At 34.2% G+C, this 23,916-nt stretch overlaps 1 protein-coding gene across 2 annotated transcripts in view; it reads left to right on the top strand.

Annotated features, from left to right (window-relative positions):
• Nucleotides 1-16,343, top strand: part of plcb1 (phospholipase C beta 1) — a 405,056-nt gene extending 388,713 nt beyond the window's left edge. The window contains exon 33 of one of the 2 annotated variants that reach the window (XM_088625584.1): nucleotides 11,598-16,343. In XM_088625584.1, the coding sequence (XP_088481710.1) occupies nucleotides 11,598-11,828 (231 nt within the window). In that variant the 3' untranslated portion in view covers nucleotides 11,829-16,343. The remainder of the gene's footprint in view (nucleotides 1-11,597) is intronic. The other variant, XM_088625585.1, reaches the window with a different exon arrangement.
• Nucleotides 16,344-23,916: the final 7,573 nt, after the last annotated feature.

Raw genomic sequence — 23,916 nt, 5'->3', positions numbered from 1 at the left:
TATATTGTTGTCTTTTTCTCAATACTAACTTATAGAATGTCTATAATCATATATCATTTTTAGTTTCTGTTTCTGAGATTTACAGCACTTAATAAAAAAACTATGAAATAGTTTTATTTAAATAGAACTCAGTAGTAAATCTTCTTCTAACATCCATTACCATAATCATTCAAGGATCATATTACTCTACATGATTTTTATACTTTGTATAAAAATATTGTTTAATACTGTTTGGAATAATTTTGATAACTTAAGAAATTATGCCAGTGGGTTTGATAACTACTTCAGAGTTATTCTACATGAAATATCAGAACAAACTAATTATGGTATTACTGTAAATTATTAAAGTATGTAGAAGTCCAATGGATTTACAGTATATAGATATACAGTATGCATACTGTATGTGAATTTAACTTATTAATAAAGTATTTTATAATGTTGAAACAATGTTGAAAAATGTAAATTGACATATACAAAACCAGTACTTTATACTGTGCATTGTATTTGCCATTGTAACTGGCAGATATGTTTGTACAGTATACAGTATATAAACAACTCCCTTAGTCGTAGTTTTACACCCTTCTCTTAACTAGGTGACCAAAGCCATTGTTAAAGAAAAACTCTAAACTCCTGAGTTACTTTATACGTAGTAGTTATTTTAGAATTGGAAGATCTGATTTATTTAAAATCAAACCTGGTAGTTTGGTTTTGTGTGAATTAGACTTAGACCATGGTAAACAAGAGCAATTTGTTTTTATTTGATAATTTGTAAGTATTTTAGAATTCAGAACTATAAGAAAAAAAACATAGTGATCATTGCACGTAATGTTAAAAGTACAGAATTCAAATGCTTACTGAACTTTGGTTCACAAAGATTTTATGTGTATTTATATAGGCACACAACATACCTCTTTATATACTACTGTATAGACACATTGTAAACTTAGAATGAAAAAGATGTGTTGTATCATTAAAGATATGTAGTGTCACAAGCACATTTCTCGTCTCATTTCAATTTTCTGTATGTCATGATTTTTTTTCTATGCTTCACAGATTTGAGGCTTTTCATTTCTGATTTCATAATTCATTTTTTGTGCTTTTCCTTAATTACTGTATTCCCGTGAGACAGAATCTTGTAGTTAAACAGTGAAATTAGCATTAAAGCAATTATTGGATCAGAATTAATACAATTACATAATTTTTAATCATGAAGAGTGTCAGAGCTTGAAAAACAACCTTTGACTTGTCTAAAAAAAGCTGCAACTCAACTTGCAAATGCAAGACAGTGAAAGAACATGGTGTACAGTACTTATTTATAACTGGTTTTAGTACATTTGTCCTAGAGTTTAAAATATTTTTTTTATATGTGATTTGTACATGACAAGCCAATGTAACTTTGGTGAACTTCCTTGAGTAGTCCACAATTTTCTAACATGGTAAAATGAGCTTAAGGCCTCAACATATCAACCCATTTTACAAAGAAATGTAGTACTTTTACAAAGCCTCATGGAAGATAAAACAAACCTGGCAGCGCATTGCTATACAAAAAGAAATGACCACACATGGAGTAAAAGTGTGCTTACCTGTGTTCTATGATGGCAGCCAAGACTTTCAGGGCCTTTTTTATAGAAATCTCTCTTCTGTCTACTACTGTATATATGCATAGCCTTTCATGTTTATAAAATTCTGTTACATGGGCACATTTACTGTACATGTTTATGTCCAGTTATGCTACTGTTTATCTAACATGAATGCCAATTCATATAGTTTTAAAAATATTCCATAACTTCTCAGACTATTGTTATATATTGTGTATTGTTTGAGTATTGTCATAAATTCTTCCAGTATCTTTCTCCTCAATATGGGATGGTTATGTATATATATATATTACTTTGAAGTAAACTACAGATGCAGCCATTCAAAATGCACGGTACAAACCCGTACTGCGGGCAACTACGCATGAGCCACCGTGCCGTACCGCTGTATGTGATTGGCTGGCCAAAATGACCAACAGGGGCACTCGTGGTGCATTGGTCAGTAGTGAAAAGATTTAATCATTTAATCTCTTTACTGTGCACATTTTAATCTGCTTAGTATTGAATATTTATATGTAATTTTACCACTAAAGGGAATTTTTTTGGAGCTGAGCATAAAAAGAAGAGGAGCATAACGCATCTGAAGGTCATAAACAATATTAATTTAGGAACATAAACATATTGTGTAAACTGTATATTGCTGGTATTCCATTTCTCCCTAAACATTTTAAGCATCAAAGTCTTACATGTGGTTATTTCAGAAACGTTTTTCCATGCTCCTTCTGACCATATTACTGTACGTATATATACTTTGTGAAAAGTGATCGTTTTAGCCTTTTCTGCGAATATGCTCGTTATCGGAGTAAACAAAGCATACTTTAGAATTTGATTAATAGGGAATATAATATGGAATCGCGTATCTAAAGAAATTAATAACGATATAATTATATTAATGTACTGTAACACAAACAGTAGTATATACACATATCCATTGATATGTATAAGGATGTTTCACTGCTTGTGTTACGACCCCAAGTGTCTAGGGGTAAAGGGGTGTAACATTTAGGATAATTTTTGGAAGCAGGTGGGTTCTGGTGAGCGTGATAACAAAGGTGGGTGCAAAAGTGATGATTTTAAGTTGAATAAGTGACTGGAAAGACACGATGACACACAGGGGTAAGGAACTAGAAAAGAAAATAAACAAAAATGGAGCTGGCTAGGAAAGTGAGGGAAAGCTAACCTGACTGCAAAAGAAAACCCGAAACACACGGTATTCGGTGTCTTCAACACCCTAGCTAACCTCCACTGACTACCCAAAACCATACAAGACAAATGGCACTCACCCGTACTAAACTAGTGTTACTAATATAAAATCAACTAAGTGTGTAGAATATACCCAACAACCTAAACTAACCTTATACACAAAAGTTCACACAAAAACACAAGTGAAGTAGGAATACAGATAAGGGAAAACTAGAGTAATCAACAGGAACAGGGTACAAAAGAACACAAAGGTTGAACATATAACACATTAGGGCAAGGTAATGGCAAAACAAGGATAAACACAAACAAACGAAAGTACAAAGAAACCAACAAAACAACAAAGCCCAATCAAAATCAAAAGCGAAGCAAAAACCAAAAGCAAAATGAAGCAAAGCAAAACCAACCAGGACCGAAGTCAAACAAAAGGACTCTTCTTCCTGAAAACCCCCATGTTATATACTGAATAAGATGAAGTCTGAATGGCTGAGAGGCTGATTGATGATGACATCATAAGGAACAGTGGTGTAATGGTGGGCCAGTGGGGGAGAGAGACAATCAAAGGTCAGCAGTGTGGAACATAACAAAAAACACACCCAGACCACACACTGGGACGTAACAGCTTGTCACGTGACTGTGTCAGTGACATGATGGTTTTAGTGACTGACTTATAAGCTAGAGGTTGGGTGATCAAATCCAGCTATTAGCACAAATTTTCTTTTAACAAACATTTCTTTAAAAAACTAAAATAGCAATAGCAAAATAGCAATATTATTGACACTCTACTGACTTTTTTATATTTCTAAATATCACAACATGTTCGATTCTAAGGCATTTATTAATAACAACGAATAGTTTACTGATATCATTATCATCAATATGTGAAAAAAGTGAATCCTGTTTTTTTATGGTCTGTAGCTCAAATCCTGCTCAACTAAAAATTAGACACAAGAAGAGTATTATTAAACAATAGTGTGAGGCTAAAGAAATAATAACGATATTAATTCAAAGATCTAAATATATTTAACCCATACGCCTGGCATTAGAGGGTGTGTCTGCTCGCCTGCGCGGTAACGTCACCGTCTTTCCCTCTGAATAGCTACAGTAGCAGGAACCTGTACCGTGTGGATCCCTTTAGATCTCCCTTCAGATTTAAAAGGTTATTAATAATATCTTCAGTTAATGTTCTTCCAAGTGTAAAAAGAGGTGATACGCAACGTGTCTCCTTCATACATTTTCAGTTTACAGACCATACAAGACTATATTTAAGAATAATGTCTTCTGTATCGCATTAAAAGTGGAACGCTTTTCACAGGTGTAAATCCACCTATTTTCTAACTCCTTTATCCAGGTCAGGTAACTGTTTCACAACTCACCCTTCCCCCTGCCTGTCTGACTTTCTTTTTAACCGTTCTGTGCCTGAATTGCAGCGGGTAAGACATTTTTCCAAGAAAGATCTGACGACAAGGAAGAAAAATCACCCATTTTTCGTGCACAAAAAGTGGTTATTAACTATCGAAACCTGTTTTTTATCGCTTTTAAAGTCATGCAATTTCTAAGTTAAGCGTGAACACATCATTACATCTAATTTTCTATTTTTTTATTTAAAAATTCGATTGCCCAGCCTAAGGGGCTTTTATAATATTGTGGCATAATTATATGACGGACACAGTGACTCAGGCACGGTGCTTTATTTTTCAGTACAGCTGAATACAGAGAGACACATATTCCGTACAGATACAGTACAATCACATTCTCCTGTCTTCCCGTGGTGTAAAACGAATTAGCAGGTGATTGAGATAATGCATCGCCCACTGAGTGGAATGTTCTCATTTGTTCTCAAGTGTAAAAAGATGATAAAAGGTGATAATTCTTAATAATTCCGTGTCGAGTTAACTATCTCTTCAGTTTATTCCGCCAGACAGTACATGAATATAATTATATCATTATTAATTTGTTCAGATACGCGATTCCATATTATATTCCCTGTTAATCAAATTCTAAAAGTATGCATTTGTTTAAGCCGAATGAGCGAATTCACAGAAATGGTTAAAAGACTATCACTTTTCACAAAGTATATAATCTTCATATGTTCAGAAGGAGCAAGTAAAAATGTTTCCAAAATAACCACATGTAAGACTTTGATGCTTAAAATGTTTAGGGAGAAAGTGGAATACTGGTGTGTAGTTTTTCTGGTGTGTCTTCGGTAAAGACTTTGATGCATAAAATATTTCTGCATGATTAAAATATTTATGATAAAGGTAGGTTGTGTACTTTTGCCCAACTGAGCAATCTTGCTTTCATAAAATATACCAACTTTTTAATGAATGATGATTAACATGCTGTAATACACAGTTTACAGTTTACTTTTGAAATCATTACAATATGGTTTAATTGTAATGTGTAATACAGCCATTTAAAACAAGCGGGGTACGCTGTGGTATAACGCAGTGGGCGTGTTGCATCAAAACGTGGTATAACGTGTCATTTCGCGTCATACCGCAAATTACCATATGCAAATTAGATTATGTAATAGTATCCGGAATCACCTTGTAAAACCGCCAGGAGGAGCTAATAAAGCTTAACCTCTCATGTACAGGATTTGAGCTGTCACCAGAAAACGCCAGTTTCGAATCCTGATCACTGCTGAGGGACAATCTTTATTCAATTAAGAATTTAAGCTGTATACTCTTTAGACTTCTAAATTTAAACTGTGTATTACAGCATGTTAATCATTAAACATGAAAAAGTCAGTATATTTTATAAAAGCAAGATTGCTCAGTTGGACAACCGTACACAACCTTCCACCTTCATCATAAATATTTTAAATATGCATAAATATTTTATGCATCAAAGTCTTTAACTTGGTAACTTACATAGGTTCTGATTTTAATGTGCTTGTTCTAACATTATTAAGCTTATATTCTGTACTTCATAAAAAGTTATAACGTTTTGTCCTTTTCTAAGAATGCGTAGTAAGAACACCACTTGCTGTTATTGTAAAAAGATAAATGTAGTGATTTAACATCACTTGATAGTTTTATTAATATGGAATCGTGTAACTAAGCAGCTAAAGTATTACAAGCAGACGTTTTGAAAACCTTTTCATATTTGTTTCTTTTAAAAAAAATACTTCTATTGTCCTTATAGTGGTAATGAGCACTGTAATGTAGCGAGCTTCACATAGGTGGTTCAAAGTGCGATCAGAGCAGAATGCATAAAAATAGTCCACTATTATAGCTTATTGTGAACCTCTTCTGATATTTGTAAAAACATTCCAATTTAAATGCAATACAGAATATATTATTAAAACATTGTAACAAATTCAGAGTTAGAGAAGACATGTTGAGTCTTGTCTTTTCAGCTTGGAATTTAACGTTTACAGTGATCCTTTTGGATATATTTTGTACATAGCCAGATGAATAAAAATAGATTGAATTAATAACTGGAGTAAGAAAAGATATTTCACACATACTTTGAAACCATATGACTTTGGAACAGCGGGCGGCGATACCCAGCTGTGGCGGGGGTGTTATTTTGATTTTCCTGTGTGAACCGTATTCGCTACAATACTATAATGAGTCCCTAAGGCATACCATTCAAATTTTGGAATTATAAAAAATAAACCTTTGTTGAGTTTGCACGAGAGACAAGAGGTACCTTTGAGAAGTTGTGTACTGCTTGCAAAGTAGAAGATTTTGATAGACAGCTAATTTTGCTTGAAGAATTTAAAATCTGTCTGTACTGTAGCTTTATTTAATTGAGCAGAAATTCACCTTGCTCTTACAAGTGGCTCTGTTAAGCAGAGTTTGTGTTAACACATCACGCCCTTTGTCAGTGAAAAAAATGACTGAGGGCACTTTTTTATCCATCTGTGAATCAGCTACGTGACCTTGCCCCCGTGAAATTGTGGAAAAGAGGTTTAGTAGGTAGCATTACTCACAGTCTAGTGACCATAGAGTGTTTTAATACACTGTACAGTGTAACAGTATTAAGCAAGTATGTTTTTTTAATGTTTGTAATCGCTATTCTTGCAAGTACATTTTGTATTCAGTTTGCTTCTGTGCAAATGTTCGAGGTGAAAATTCTTCCACAAGGAGTGTACCTTTAAAGCACAGAAGACCAGATCAAACTTTTTCGGCTCTGTATGTCACTCAAGCCATTTTTCTTTTACACTTCCTTTAGTCATAGAGGTGGGAAGACACCTCCCACCCCCCCCCCCCACCCCCTTCCTTCTGCCTGCCTCACCTGTTCCCATTTTTAACCATTCTGTGTCCGAACCACAGCAGGTGAGAAAGAGTAGGGAGAGACAGAAAAAAAGTGAACCCTGGTTTTTTGATAGTCAGATTTACAGTAACATATGTTTGAACACAATCTTGCAAATTAATGTTTTTACAAGATGTGGAAATGCAACAATTTATCACAGTGTGAATTTTAATACTAATTATTGATTACTAATAGTTTATGCACCTGACACCTGACTTTAGATGTATGTAAAATATTGAACTGTGACATAATAGTCAGAAATACAATCGGCGTCGCCTCTTCCCTGACTGAGCTCAGTGTCCGGTGCACTGTTTTCTCAATCACCTGCTAATTCGTTTCACACCACGGGAAGACAGGAGAATGTGATTGTACTGTATCTGTACAGAATCCGTGTTGCGTTTACAAAATTAAAGTGTTTAAAATGTTTCAGTTAAAAAGACTTACAGCTTACATAAAGATTCTAAGATGATCACAAGGAAGAAAAATAACCAATTTTTCGTGGATTTCCTGTTTTTAACTAAACCCGTTTTTTATGGGTTTTAAAACCAAGCAATATCTATTTAAGGCACACGCATTATTGTTTGCTATTTTTGATTTTCTTAAAATTAAAAGAATCGGTTGCCCATCATGCCACACAATATTATGTTACATTTTTATGTTTTTGAGAGACTTCAGAAGGCTTCAACTGATGCATAAAAAATATAGCATAATGCCTTCCTGTGTTATGAAGTCACTTGTACCTGGGATCCGCTTTATTCAAACTAAGGTTTCTAGAAATGCAAACAGGTATTAGATATTGTTTAAATAAAAGCTGTGAAATTTTTCACAAATCGCAATCTTTAAACCTGTAGGTTGAAGGCTCCTTGTCATTTGTTCACAAAAACATTGTGTCTCATAAATAGGTATTTTTATAAGCAAAGCTTATGAAAACTGAAGAAAAAAATGACTGAAAAAATTACAAGAAGCTTGAAATTATTATTATTAAATTAATGCTGTTAATAATGACCAGACACATTATTATTGTTTAAATGGTAATTTTAATACCGTTTTATTATTCTTGATTCTAATTACAATATATAGGATTTCATTTTAAGGCTTCAGGCATCTGTTATATTGTCCCACTGAATAAAGTGTTTTGAATCAAACTGGTTGAACAGTTGACTTTATCATGTTTGTTAATTCACGTATTTTTTTCATTATTAATATAACTTAACACTGAATATGTTATAATATATATACAAAAAATAAAAACATGTTAATATAGTGTACATAGTACTTACTATTTTATTTTTTTAAAGTATTTGTTAGAAGAAAAACTTGTAAGCGGGTACTGAACCCGGATCGTCTAGGGCTGCTTGGAAACACAGCCGAGATGAACAGCATTAAAATGTTTTGAAAGTAAGCATGCTTGAATGAGTCAAATAAAAAATCGCTATATAAATCCATATATTTGGATCCTTAAATTAATATTGTTATACATTTCTTTCAAAAAGCGATTCCATATTATATTCCCTATTAAGCAGATTCTAAAAAGTATGAGGTTGTTTACTGTGATAACGAGCCCAAGTATTCATAGAAAAGGTTAATCACTTAACTCACTTACGTTTTGTGATATTTAGAAATACCAACAAATTAAATATAGTGTCGATAATATTTACTATTTTAGTTTTTCAAATAAATATTTATTTGTTAAAAGAAAACTCATGGAAAGAGCTGGGTTCAAACCCCGGACCTCCAGCATGCACGTCAGATGTCTAAGCCATAACAGCAACGCACCGCTTGACAGCTTAAGCTATAACTGAACAGAGTATGCAAAAAGTTTCCATGTAATCGTGGGTGAGTGAGTCAAATTGATGCAGTGCACTGTAATAATTTGAGCTATATGAATATAATTATAGCATTATTAATTTATTTAGATACGCAATTCTATATTATATTCCTTATTAATCAAATTCTCTAAAAATTCCCTAAAAATCAAAGTTGCATTTTTTTACTGCAATAACAAGTGCAAATATTCATAGAAAATGTTAAAACATTATAACTTTTTATGACGTATATAAACTTAATATAGTCAGAAGGAGCATGTAAAACAATTTCCAAAAAATAACCACAGTATGTAAACAAATGAAAGACTTTGATGCTTAAAATGAAGAAAGTGGAATACTGGTGTGTATTTTTTTATTTAAACTACCAATACCATACAGTTTACGTAATGTGTTTATGTTCCTAAATTGATATAGTTTTTGACTTTCAGACGTGTTATGGTCCTCTTCTTTTTATGTTCAGCTACTAAAATTTCCCTATTAATATTCAATATTTAGCAGATTTAAACCTGCACAGTAAAATATTAAATAAAGCAATCGTTTCACTAACAACCAATGCACCATGGGTGCTGCCTGTTGGTCATTTTTGTCCAGCCAATCGCATACTGCAGTATAATGTGCTGATTTGTAGATAATTTCGAGTGGGACGGGGTTGTAGCATGCATTTTGAATGGCTGCATCTGTACCTATCCAGCTTTTACAGTATGTTGTGGCTACCTGGCATTTATATACAGTTGCAAGAAAAAGTTTGTGAACCCTTTGGAATTACCTGGATTTCTACATTAATTACTCCTAAAAATATGGTCTGTTCTTCAACTAAGTCACAATAATAGACAAACACAATCTGCTTAAACTAATAACACACAATTGTACTTCTTCTTGTCAATATTGAATACATTGTTTAAACATTCACAGTCCAGGCTGGAAAAAGAATGTGAACCCTTGTATTTAGTAACTGGTAGAACCTCCTTTAGCAGCAATTATCTCCACCAAATGTTTCCTGTTGCTACTGATGAGACTTGCACAACGGTTAGGAGGAATTTTAGAGATAATTAAATTTTGTAATCATTCCTCCTTACAAAACTGTTTAAGTTCATTGATATTTATAGGATTCCTTGCGTGAACAGCACTTTTCAGGTCATGCCACAGTATCTTAATTGGGTTGAGGTCTGGACTCTGGCTTGGCCATTCCAGAACACAAATTTTAAGCCATTCTGTTGTTGATTTACTCCTATTTCAGGTCATTGTCTTGTTGCATCACCCAGCTTCTAGCTTCTATTGTATTTCTTGATACAATTTTGAATTCATTGTTATCTCTATCATAGCAAGCTGTCCAAGCCCTGAGGCAGCAAAGCAGCCCCAAACCATGATGCTCCCTCCACCATGCTTCACAGTTGTAATGAGGTTTTGGTGTTGGTGTGCAGTACTTTTTTTCCCTCCAAACATCGTGCTGCACATTTCTGCCAAAGAGTTCAACTTTTATCTCATCTGTCCACAGAACATTGTCCCAGAAGTGTCCTTCCATTAACACCATCCTTGTTCAGTGTTTTCTTGTAGTGGACACATGAACAGAGACTTTGGCAAGTTCAAGAGATTTCTGCAGGTCCTTTGCCTTTACCCTAGGGTTTTGTTTCACCTCCTTTAGCATTGCCCACTGTGCTCTTGCCATGATTTTTGCCACTCCTAGGGAGAGTAGCAACAGTACTGAATTTCCTCCTTTTGTTGACAATTTGTCATACTATGGACTGATGAACACCCAGGCCTTTAGAAATGCTTTTGTAGCCTTTTCCGGCTTTATGCATCTCTACAATTTTTCTTCTAAGGTCCTCTGATATTTCTTTTGATCGAGGCACAGTTCACATGGACAGTTCTTTCTTGAGAAGAGCAGACTCTGTCAGTAACCAACCTTTGTGTGCCCTTTTTATAGGGCAGGGCACCTCCAACCCACACCTCCAATCTCATCTCATTGATTAGAACACCTGACTCCAACTAGCTTTTGGAGAAGTCATTAGCCTAGAGGTTCCACATACGTTTTCCAAACTAGACTTTGAAGGTTTAAACGATGTGTACAGTACTGACAAGAAGAAGCACACTTGTTTGTATGTTTAAGCAGATTGTGTTTGTCTATTATTGTGACTTACAGTAGATCAGACCACATTTTGATGAGTAATTAATGCAGAAATCCAGGTAATTCCAAAGCATTCACAAACTTTTTTTTGAACCTGTAGAGACGATATATCATTCATAAATTAATAATGCATGGTTTACAGTTGTTTCCAGTTCTGCCTCAATATGATCTCTGAAAATGCCTAATCTCTGAACCCAAAAGGATTAAAAGTATGCTTTAAAGTTATGCTGGAGATAAGTACTGTATTTCATTTTTTTTTCTTTTATGGGGTGTTCTGTAAGTGAAATTTTCTTTCCAAACCCATGTTGGTGAACTTTAAAAACTGTCACTTAAGGTTCTCATATAATATATTATTTGTGATATCAACTGGTGAATGTAAAATTTCTTCAACAAATATTGTTGTGATTACAACCTTTAATATTTACAATAGGGCATTTGAATTGAGCTGCATTAAAGAAGCCTACATTAGCGGTTTTTGCAGATACTACTCTAGGTTTAATGGGTTTTACAAAATGTTAAAACAGAAATGTTTTCTTTGTTATAAATTAGACACATTGATAATACTGCTGCTTATCTTAATTACAGCTGCAAAGCGAGCTTGACCAGGAATACCAAGACAAGTTCAGGAGGCTTCCAGTGGAGATTCAGGAGTTTGTGCAGGAGGCGACCAAAGGGAAGTTCACTGAAGATGGAGATCACTCAACTGTCTCTTCTTCCATGGCATCTGACAGTGGAAAACTGAACCACAAGCCCCAGCAGTCTGAGGAGGATGTAGATGAAGAAATGCCAGAAAAAGTCTTTGACACACCACTGTAGGCAATTCTCCAGGGATTTGGGCTAATTCTTAATTTTAATTTTACTTTATTTTTTTTCTATTTCTCTGACAACTTCAGACATTTATGCCCTGCTGTTTTAAAACAGTGGCTTTAATTGGTTAGATTCTAAATGCAGGAAACAAAATGTACTTGAATCACTTCTTGGGAAGGAACTTTCGTTTCAATTTTTTAACTTACTTTTACTTTTTAAAAAATTAAAGTGTAATAGTGCAGTCAATTTCTTATTAATGCTTTTAATGTAATATGGGTTATGGTGCCAGTGTTTTAGATTTAAATATGCTAAAACATTATTATTATTATTATTATTATTATTATTATTATTATTATTATTATTATTAATAATAATAATAATAATAATAATAATAGTTTATACTTTGGTGACCTAAGTAACAGCCTGAATGTTTGTGTTTATTGGTGAAGCAAGGTGTACTGTTCGTGAGCATTTCTTAAAGTGCCAGGCAAAGCAAACCCAAATTCCTGATCATACACTGCAGACATAAATAAGGATATCAAGTCCTTTTCTGGTTGTATGTAACAGCTCCCAAGAGGCATTTACACTGTATATTTGCACTGAAACAGTAAGGGTAATCTGCTTTTGTCTGCAAGCACTGGTGGCTTGCTGTTCTACCTTTGTTCTTATACAGATAGATATTTGTTGCTGCTGGTTATTTCTTGATATTTGCTTTATATGATATTTAAGAGATTTATTGACTTTTTGTATTTTTTTCTTTTATTTTTAATATCTGGCTAATATGCTTTCTAGGACTACACTTTTGTTTGCATAACCAAGCCAGTAATCAGTTCTGCTGTGGACAGTTTGGTTAATTACAAAAGTTTCAGGGATGCATGACTAAACAAAGTGGTAAATTTGCGTGTCATTGTACACATGTAAATGTTAGATGTTTAGTGAATAATGTGAAATTTCATTGACATAGATATAGATTGAAAATTGTCTTTCAACGTTTATTAAAAAACAGGAAAATACATAGATTCACAAACAGAAATTGCATATTGTTATATTTATTTTCACTGAATTCATATTGTATTTTCTCACTTTCACTTATGGAAAGGAAACTTTTATAAACAGATCTATTGTAACTGAGGTCTTTCTTCCAGTGAGGTATCAGGCTGATACCCTTTTCAGAAGAAGAAAATACAATATGAAGATTTCTATATGAGATCTAAGCTTTTATCATATTTTAACAATTTTTCACCAGCTTCTTATAGTACAGTATATAGTTATTTCACCTATTTTGAACTTTAAAAATGTACATTGCCTATTACCCACTAAGAACTTTATTAATTTTGACAGTTCTACAGCATTCTGTATATTTATAACACAGTTATTATAATTAATTGAAATAAAAGATAACCACTATTTCTCATTATGGTTCCTGATCAAGAATTGAATAACTATAAGTAACTATTAAAGAAGGAAATCAAATAAGAAATCTTATTGTTCTCAGCAGATACAATGTCATATACAGTATTTAAAAGCTGTAGGTGGTTTGCAGCTGCTAACTTCAAAATAATAATGGAAATAAAATCATAATAGTTCTTATAGTGACCAAAATGAAATATAGCTCAAATGATTTAACATGGATATTGAAACAGGCAATCATTGAAACTTGTACAGTATATAATCACACATTATGGAAGGATCCCTAGAGAGATGTATTAAACTACTGTTAAACAATTTTAAAAATGTGTCTAAGTCAAGGACTAACATGATTAATATGGTTTTAACAATAGACCTGCTCCTCTACATTTCTCTGAATAAATCTACAATGACTTTTGTTTGTTGCCTCTGTTTTCTTTTACAGAAACAATACAGTTATTTTCACATTTACCTATATTCTATACTTCTAAGTATAGTCACTTCTCTGTAGGTTGCAAATTACTTGCAAAAGTATTCAGATATTTTTGCTATAAAACATGTAATCATAACGCACTGAAGTAGATGTTAATATTTGTTGCGACACAACCTACTCCACACATTCAAAGCAAAAAACAAAGTAAATGGAACAGTCATGATTGCATAAGTATTCAAATCCTTTACGTTTTCAAAAATAAATGAATTTACGTACACAAAATTGCTTTAATTAGCTACACAGTTAATTGAATGGCCTTTTTCTGTGTGTAATAATAATGGTAATAGTTGTTCTCATGAGGTGTTAAGAATAAAAACACCTGTCTCTGTGAGGTTCCTGTCAGTTTGAATACTAAGGAGTTCACAAAACAACTGAAAGAAAAACGTTTTAGAACAGCACTTGTCAGGAATAAAGTTATAAGAAAATTCAAAACACTAAATATAATATCCATATTTATTATGATAAATATCCCTATAATAATAAGAAGTGGACTGTGGCTCATAACACCCAGACACCTAACTGATGAGCCCAGTCACTAAAAAGCTGGCCAGAGTGGAAAACCTATCTCAGTTCCTGGACAGAGCTTACAACAAAGCATTTAAAAGATAATGAAAACATGTTGCAAAAGGTTTTGTACTGAGAAAGACAAAATTGAAACCTTCTAAATGGAAAGTGTTACATCTGACACAAACACAACACTGTATGCTATAGTTCCACTCCTCATCAGCAAGCACTTAGAAGCTTGTCAACACTGATGAGAAAATAGATGAAGCAAGGTACTGGCAAACGTTATAAGAAAACCTGTTTCAGGCCTAAAGCTACTGTAGGACAAAAAGTCACCTTTCCGTGAGACAGTGACCCAAAGCACAAGACCAAACCTAATCTGGAGTGGCATAAACAAGAAGAGACCTTGAGTGGTCCAATTAAAGTTCTGCTTTGAAAGCAATTCAAAGTCTGTGTGTAGACTTGAATATTGCCGTCAATAAGTGATCCCTAATGAACATTACAGAACTAGAGCAAATTTGCAAAGAAGAATGGGCAAACACTGTAGCAAACCAGTGTGCAAAGTTGGTAGAGACCTACCCAGAAAGATTTGCCAAAGGTGCTTCAACATATTAATGAGTTTAAAGGTCTGAATATTTATGCAATAAACATTTTTTCTCTTTTAACTCTTTTATTTTCGCTGACCTTTTTCTCTTTTAACTCTTTTATTTTCGCTGACCTTAAGTTTAACTTATCTTGCCCTCAGAAGTCTTCAGTTGGAGTATTTGGGATTTGTTTTAAGTTTAAAAAGTGTGTTTGAACCATTTTGTAATTAAAAAAAGAATACTATGAATACTTTTGCAAGGCACTATATCAATAAATGTGTAGGTGTCCTAGGCAATAGTGTTTGTTTGTTTTTGGGTGATTTACAGATGTAGAATAGCTTATTTTCAAAAACAAAATCTAAATTTAAATAATACACAAAAATATATTTTATTTATTCAGCAACCATTCAATAATTTATTTAATAATATATGGCCTTAAATTGATTTCTTCTTCAAAATTTATGTTATTTAGTCAAGGTGGATTTTTTAAAACTATTTAATAGATATCCAAAACACACACAATGCTGCATTTTATAAAAATCTCTTAAATTAGTATTTTGTAGAAACTTACAGCTTTGCAAGCCAACCATTCACATGTGAAATATGCAGTACATTTGCAATGGAACTCATGGTAGCATCTTTGCCACATCATCCAATGGGAGCCATTTAAAAAGCTGGAATGTTTGCTTTTGTCACTTTTTTTTTAAATAAAATAACTCTGTACAGTGCCAGGTTCTGTAGTAAAAGTTAGTGTTGGCTTTTTAATGCATTGAAATTGTTTTAAACCACTGCAATTTAAAAAAAGGATGTCTTTTTATTGATTTTAATATTACTTGAATTAAATTTAAGACTTTATTTGATTAAGATAAATTTAAAAAATAGAAAGGTCTCTATGATGTTAAAAGTCCTGTGCCTTTAATGTGTTTGCCTTGTTAGATGTTGAATGTGTGAAATGCATTACTGTGTACATTGCCATTGTACTACATGAAGCTTTCTGTATTTAAATAGATTGTGCACTTTTAATACACTACTGAGTTCAGCTTGAAATGAACAATATTTTAGAAAGATTTCATTTGAGTTTCATTAAATGCCGGAAATTTTTTTCATATTTTCTTGTTCTGTATACAGTACTTCATTATTTCCATTAATTATATTAAATATATAAGTTTTTTGTGGTTCTTGATACATGATTCCACAATAAAAACAAGAAGAAGCAAAGGAAAACTAAGATTTAAAGGGACCTTGCTTGTGTTTCTTAAAAATAAATGTGGCTCTTGTAAATTGTATTCAGATGTCTGTGAGTGTTGTCTTACTTTGTGATTGACCTTTAATATGATATCTGATATGTTTAGAGGATACCGTATCCATATTTGGTCTATAATGATAGAATTGTTAAAAATGCATTGATATTTTTTTGTAAAACATACTAAAAAAGACTCTATGCAATTTTGTGGCATGATGATTCTTCCACGTGTACTTTATGTGTTCTCATCACTACTCCAAAGGAAAGTAATAATAAAAACAAAATGAATGCTGTGTGTTGCCTGCTTTGAGTGACACTCCAAAAAGATACATTTTTATGTACCTATAAACTGTATGTAAATATTAAACATACGGTATTAGGTGTTTGCTTTTTAAATAAAAGCCATGGCATTCAAGTTGAGTCTTGTGGAAAGAATATGTATTACTCTTCAGTGTCAGTTTATGGTACATAAATCAAATCACATTAATCACAAAATATGTCATGCTGTACAGTACATAAACAATGAACAAGTAATAATAATAAACATTGTTCTACTGAATGGAATTTGCTGTTCAGTTTTAATTCTAGGAATTTCATTGGAATCATACTTAAAATAAATCACAATAATTTATGTAGCAACAAAAAATGTTCTGTAGCACAGTGTTTCACAGAAGTTCTATCTGTATAATTAGTCTCCTGCACATTTGCACACATCATTTTCCTCAAAATGTAGTCATAGTGTGGGTATATTAAATTCTTTCATATTTTAGAAGATATCTTTTAAAATTAAAAGGGAACATTAAATATCATGATCAAAATTATACTAAAGTAAATCTAGCAGACAGAAAAACTTGTGATGTTTTAAAAATATAACTGTTAGTATTTAGAATGTGTGACGCACTCAGGTGTTGGTATACTGTAGCAAGTCTTTCAATAGGTAGGCCTAAGGAAAACAGACCAAAAGTTATAAAACAAAAGTGCTCTTTATTTTTAAGATAAGATATATCACTTTATTGGCCATATACAATTTCTTGTATTAGGAATTTGAATTTGTCTTTTTTGCATACCCCAACTTGCTCTCCATGAGACACACAGACAGGGAGAGAAGCCTGGGGTCAGAGCGCAGGGTCAGACATTTATACTGCACCCCTGAAGCAGTTGTGATTGAGGGCCTTGCTCAGGGGCTCAAAGGAGTAGGATTCCTCTGCCAGTTGCAGGATATGAACCGCCAACCTTCCAGCCACAGGTGCAGATCCTTAGCCACAGAACCACCCATTATTGTTAAAAAAAAAGCCACCATACACAAAGTAAACACAGCTCTCTCAGCTCCTAGCTCACTTTCTTTCATTCTCTATACAATAGCTGGTCAGCACAGATCCTTACCGACTTCTTGAAACAAGCTCTGTGTTATTCCTTTTGTCTTTTCATTACCTGACCATTTGTCTTTTGATATTCCCCACAGCTTTCTGCGAGATGTAGTTCAGGCCAGAGATGCCACCTTGTCTGAACCTGCCATCCTCACAAATGAGAGAATGATACTGTATTCCATCCCTATAATGTGTAACTCATTATAATGAAAATGGAAAAAAATATTTAAAAAATAGAAATATTAACAGAAATTTGATGATAGCAGTAATAATAATAATTTAGGCTATGATATAATTTGTAGACAATTTTCTTAATGGTGGTGGTACAGTGTATGTGTCACTTAGTACAATTCCAATCACATACAGTACCTACTGAAATATGTTTTCATATTGCTTCATATGAGTTCAATTCCTGGGATGCAAAACTGTGTGGAACCTTTATTTTCTCCCTGTGTTGGTGTGAGTTTTCTTCTGTTCCTAAATAAATGGCCCCTTATGGATGTGTATGTGTCTATGTGTGCCCTGTGATGGACTGGTGTCCTGTCCATGGTGTATCCTGTCTTGCACTCAGTTTGCCCGGTTAGGGTCATATCTCCCCCAAGCTATGTTTTGGATAAAAGTTTGAAAATGGATGGATGGATAAGTACATGGACTCAAAAGATTCAGCTATCATTTAGAAAGTTGTTTATACAAGAAATGCAGTTATCTAAATCCATGGTGTTGAAGCCACTACTGCAGCACTTGCAACAAATACAGTATGGATGCCTACAGGCTGGCTATACAAAGATCAGACATATGAAACCCTGTTGTGTTAGCAAGAGCTGTGGATCTCTCAAATGTTCCCTTCTATGTGGTTACAAGTAGTTGAACAGGTCTCAGTTGACTATAAGCATTTATTATGGGCTGGATAACTAATAGGACTGCTGAATTTTAATCGTGTTAGATGGATGGATTCTGCAACTTTACCTCTTTATTCTTTAAAATAATATTCCCAAATGAGATCTATTCATTATTAGTAAGCTCTTTAGCTGTTCTAGCTTGTAACCAGCAAAACTCTGTGCATCTCTTACCACATGTGTTGTCATATCTTTTGATATTTATTTCTCAGTGGGGGCAAAGTGCAAAAAGGCACAGTATCTTAGGCTCTTGCCATGGACTGACAAAAGTTGGAGGCAGGGCAGAAGCTTGTGAACTATATTGACTTTAAGTTTGCATATAGCCTCGAGTGTCTTTGTCAGGGGGTGTGTTTGTCTTTCTTTTTTGTTCTTTGAATTTCCCTTCAATCAAAGATCATCCTAATGCAAATGTTAGGGCAGTTGGGAATCCACAAAGATTGAACTACATACTGTTGGTGTACACAGCTCTCAATTTCCACATAGTTCATAGATGAAAATTGGGATTCTGCAACAGTGAAAGAATAGCATTGGACATCTGGACATTTGTATACAACCAGTTTCTTTAATTAGCCCCAAGCAGCGTAAGCCCCACTCGTGAGGACTCAGCAGAGGAATTCAAGAGAAGATATTGGGGTGTGACACATTGCACTACCATAAAGGAGAGGACTCAGACACCAGAGGTGAACTCTACAAAAAGCAGCAGAGGACGTTCCAGACAATGTTTTCCCACCCCATTACTCCATACCGGAGACACAGAAACAGGTTAAGTGTGACATCATGTGACATATCGCTTAGGAGTGGCAGAACTGAAGGCCTTACAGATTTGTTCCTTTCTTTGTGCAGAGATAGGAGGTAGCCCATGTTACAGAAAACTGTTTATTTGTGAGAGTGGGGCTGTTGGACTTTCTTATCTCTTTTGGGACTTTTGCTTGAAGTTGTTGAGGATTATGAATCACATGTTTTGAGTGTGCATTCACTGTGGATGCTTTTCTGTTATGTTCTTTCTATGGTCAGAGAGGGAAATATTGTAAATATTAGAGGAATAAAAAGGAACTTTGGTGATTTTTGGGGAAAGAAAAAATCGTTTGTGGGGATAAAGTTCTTAGCACCTTTGAGGTTGTGTAGTTGGCTACAGTTTCTGCGTTTTGAGGTCATTATCTCTATCTGAAGCATATTTCTATAGGCATATTTCAACCTAGCATCATACAACCTAATACTGTATATACTGTAGCATAGTTGTTGAAGAAATACTGGTAAATATACCAGCTTTCTAAAAGGGAATAAAGTTTTTCACAAGCATATTTAAGTTTAGGAGAGCTTACCATTTTAAGGAAGACTTGTGTTTGAAGCTTTGTGTTTCAACTTATGCTAACATGAAAGGGTACAGGGTATACTGTACATCCTCTGAAGAGTAGGCTTCTCTTATGGAGCCATATGAAATTTACCTGCCATTTTTAGGCATTTGACCTAATTTGGTCTGGTCTCTTATAGGTTGTTTTAAAATTGAGAGTGAAGTTGACCTAGAACATTAGCCTCAAGCTACAGTTTTTAGCCATTGCTTCAGCAAGTCCAATTTCTGCTTGAAGAAGAGCAAATTTCAAATCAAAATCAATTCTATGTGTTTTGTTCATGAATATTTCACCTTTCCCTTGAAATGCATGTGTAATGTAGTAGGATACGTAAGATTATAACTATATATTCTTATAACTTATATTTGGATGTATTTTAGGCTTAATGTAGTGTTATAAAGTATATAAAATATCTAAATACAGTAGCTGGGCAATGAGGGTAATAAGGGAAGAAAATACAAGTAACAACAAGCACACATTGGACAAGTAAAATCTGAAATTTGCAGTAATTTAGAGAATATAGTAATCTATAGGATTAGTAGTAGGAATGTGAAAATGCGAACATGCATTTCATGTGAGAAAAGAAACTGAGCCATTCACATGTGTAGACAGTGTAGATTTGCTTACAGCTGCAGCTTTTACCACACATATATCAAGGGCTTAAAAACAGTTTGATCATCACACATCTCTGCGATATTAGAACAATTTAATGCTAGGTAATTCAGTGGGTTGTCTATTCAGAATAGATAGGTTCCGAGTAGAGGGAGTGTTCAAAGGTGTCAGGAGAAGGAGGTCTATTAGAGTTAACGATACAGCAGCCTTCTAAAAGAAGCCACTGGGTTAGGCATTAGAATAGATAAAAGACACAGACGTGAAGGTGTAAAGTAGTAGCAGATTCAGTTGTGGCCTTGTCAAGTCTGCTGGTAAGGTAATAAAGACCATAGAGTGGACCTGGCCAAAGTGGATCAACCAAGAGAGGTTTTATAGTGCAGCTTCTGGAGCTACAGAAAACAGACTGGAGTTTTTCTCTCTTACCCACGAGAGGTTAGTTAGTAATATCAGTTGGTTATTATTCCTGAAGGGGCCAAGTAACTGGGCTGATTATAGGAAAGATAAACTTTTTGTAATCCCAGGAGGGATTTAATTAGATTCCCCAGTTGGGAATAACTAGATCAAAGTTCTCCATCAGAAAAATAGGAAGGTTAAAAGTTATAGACTGTAAAGGGAGTTTTAGGTCTCTGGCACTATACTTATCATAAGCTTACTGATATAATAAAGGGAAGGCAAACTGGATAGGGAATCCTGGAAGAGGGGTTATATTAGTTGGGTGCATCCAAAGAGGTTGAAGAGCAAAAGTTAAAAAGCTCTCCTAAGAACTCAGGATGGGTAAGAGCTAAGGCTGGTGGCCTAATAGCAAGGAAGATGCAGCTATGTAAGGGAATCTGTCTTAGTACCAATGGTTTAACTGTCCCTAGTTTTCAAAATTTCATGGTTAAGTTGGAAACTCAGGCTTCTAACTATTCTCCACAAGAGCAGTCACAAATATAGTCAGGGTCCCAAATGCCAGAGGGAGTTACGGCAGGGTTAGGTGAGCTATAGACTAAAGAAAGATGTTCTTCAATCAGAATTTCACTAAGCCTAAGCTGCTGTCAGTATTCCAATACTGAGTCTACAAGAGAAGGGCTAGGGATGCATCAGTATTACACTCACTTCAACAGCAAGAGGTGGTTGGAGAAGCAACATTTCACAGATTTGTTTGGTTGATGGTTGGATATGTGTTGCCTTGAGTCCTAGTCTCATAGTTCCCAAAGAGTGTAAACAAGAACAGCACTACTCCATGGTATACCAGATACCATCAGGCATGTTTTCACACAGAGGTAGACCCAAAGGTTAGGGTGAAGCTGGGTGTGTGGTCCTAGAGTACACATGTTCTTGGAAAGGGTTTGAGATTGTAGATACTGTATAGTCTCACCAGAGCTGCATAGCAATAAGACCATCAAAAATAAACCCAGTAAATGGCTAAAGAAATAAAACAATCCTCCAGACATGGTATCAGATGACAACAAACCTCTGGGCAGAAGCAGAAAATGGCATTTGGCTCAGAGGCAAGTCACCGCTCTTTTATATATTTATATATAATTGCATATACATAAACCATATAAATATTTACATATGTATCTGAAATATATATAACATTTAAATTGATAACACTAATACAGTATTGTCTATTCAATTTATTTATAGTAATAGTTGCTTTAGAATTTGTCAAATTTGTCAAATATGTTTTAAGACAAACTGTGAAGCACTTTGCAATATTGTGTGCTAAGCATATATTTATTGATGTCATTATTCCACATTAGATCTGGAAGAAAATTTTCTTTACACCTTTTTTTAAAACAAAACCTGAAGGTGAGACAAGATGAGAGAAAGCACATAGCCATAATGTTATTGTTTGTGTGCAAGCACAGTGCAATCTGTTTGTAGTTCTTTACAGAAGAACAATTTCTGCAAGTAAATGCAGCCAAGTGTAATTTAAGGGTACTGTATCTAGGTCTCCATCCAACCTCACAGGACACATTTCTCTGGCTGCTGTCAGAGCTGTGAACAAAAGTTTTGTAATGTTATTGTATTAAATATTTGCATTCAAATGTAAACTATGTAGATCATGTTTTCTTTCAAATTAAAACCAATGGTAATTTGGAAAAATAAGCTGCACTCTACAATTTTTCCATTATTTTACATGGCATTTGAATGTGGTACAGTGTATCCATGCTTTTTAGATAATAAATGAAACATTGCAAAATGTTGCTTTGTTCAAATAAATCTAAACATACAGTACAAACATGCTTTAAATGCATTGTGAATAGAGTATAAACCAATTTCTCTAAACACAACTGACAACCAGAGCAATTCTCATTGTCTCCTTGTGAATATGTTGATGTGTAACATGATTTAGAACTACACGCTTGAAAGTAAAATTTAAACTCACTTGAAGGAAATAATTCATCTGGTAATTTTCTGCTCTGGAGATCTGATATAGTATAATTTACTAATTATATTTCAGAAAGTGGCACATCTAAAAATACAACTTTTACCAATGGATTTTGTAGATGAAAAAAACAGCTTGAATGTATTTCTAAATTATTTTAAATGTCCCAAACCCTCATTAAGATTGATGTGATAAAGCTCAGTAGGAAAAACTCAAAGGACATATCTGATATAGTGAAAAAGAACTGGAGTAAAGAGAGTGAAATTAATCATCACCTTGAGGAAAACAACAAACTTAAGACCACATGGCACTCAAAATTCTCAAACAAGTTCAAAAACAGCTGAAACAACTCATGGAGCGAGGCTAAAGGCAATGCTGACGAGGAGGGAGTAATGGCGGAGAGTCCGAAACGACAGCGAGAATCAAACTAAATTCTGAACGCCATTTACTCTATGAAAGAGGACTTCACTGCGAGGTTTGATGGGATCCTAAATGCTATCCAAGGAATCCAAGAGGAGCTGAAAATTCACACTACACGGATAACAGAAGCAGAGGAACGAATTAGCACCAACGAGAATTACATCAATGCTCTGCAGAACCAGGCAGAAACCCCACATGGATCTCAATCCCCACTAAACTTTCGACCAATCATCACTTGTCTTGGTTCTGGTTTAAAAGACACAGCGCAGTATCTCGTTTATTGAATCTGTGTGTGTGCGTCACTGATCGATTGATTTTCTAATAGCCATAAGGAATCACCTCGTGATTACTGCCAGAATTAATAAATTGTCCCAGTAAATTCACAAAACCCCTACAGTGGCTTCCTGAGGTGAAGAAGGAATTTAGGGCTCTTAGTTTCCCTGGTCTCAGATACGGAATTATCTACCCTGCAATATTTTGTGTGACTTACAAGAAAAAACACAGCACCTGTGATAGTCCGTCGGATGCACAGAAATTCGTTCAGAAGTTAAAAAATGAAAATCGGGAAGTGTCAGATGAGGGATGAGTATGGCTTTGTAGTTTCTTTTATAGCCTTTTAATGTATTGCATTGTACAGTGCTTTGCTACTGAAAGAAAGGTTCTTTGCTGATCTCAGTTCAGTCGGACTGACTACAGTATTTGCTTTCTTGTTAAATTTATAATCCTGTATACTTTAAAATTATTTTTAATTCTGTGTAATGTTCAAGATAACTGGTGTTGAACTGGTTTTCATTAAGATATTACACCGAATTATTGATTTGTTTCTTTTAGTTTTTTTTCAGTAA

This window comes from Lepisosteus platostomus, chromosome 3 (genome assembly GCF_059453375.1).
Source record: "Lepisosteus platostomus isolate fLepPlt1 chromosome 3, fLepPlt1.hap1, whole genome shotgun sequence".
Classification (NCBI taxonomy): domain Eukaryota; kingdom Metazoa; phylum Chordata; class Actinopteri; order Semionotiformes; family Lepisosteidae; genus Lepisosteus; species Lepisosteus platostomus.
The sequence above is the reverse complement of the archived record's forward strand: the minus strand, read 5'-3'. Positions and strand labels throughout refer to the sequence as shown.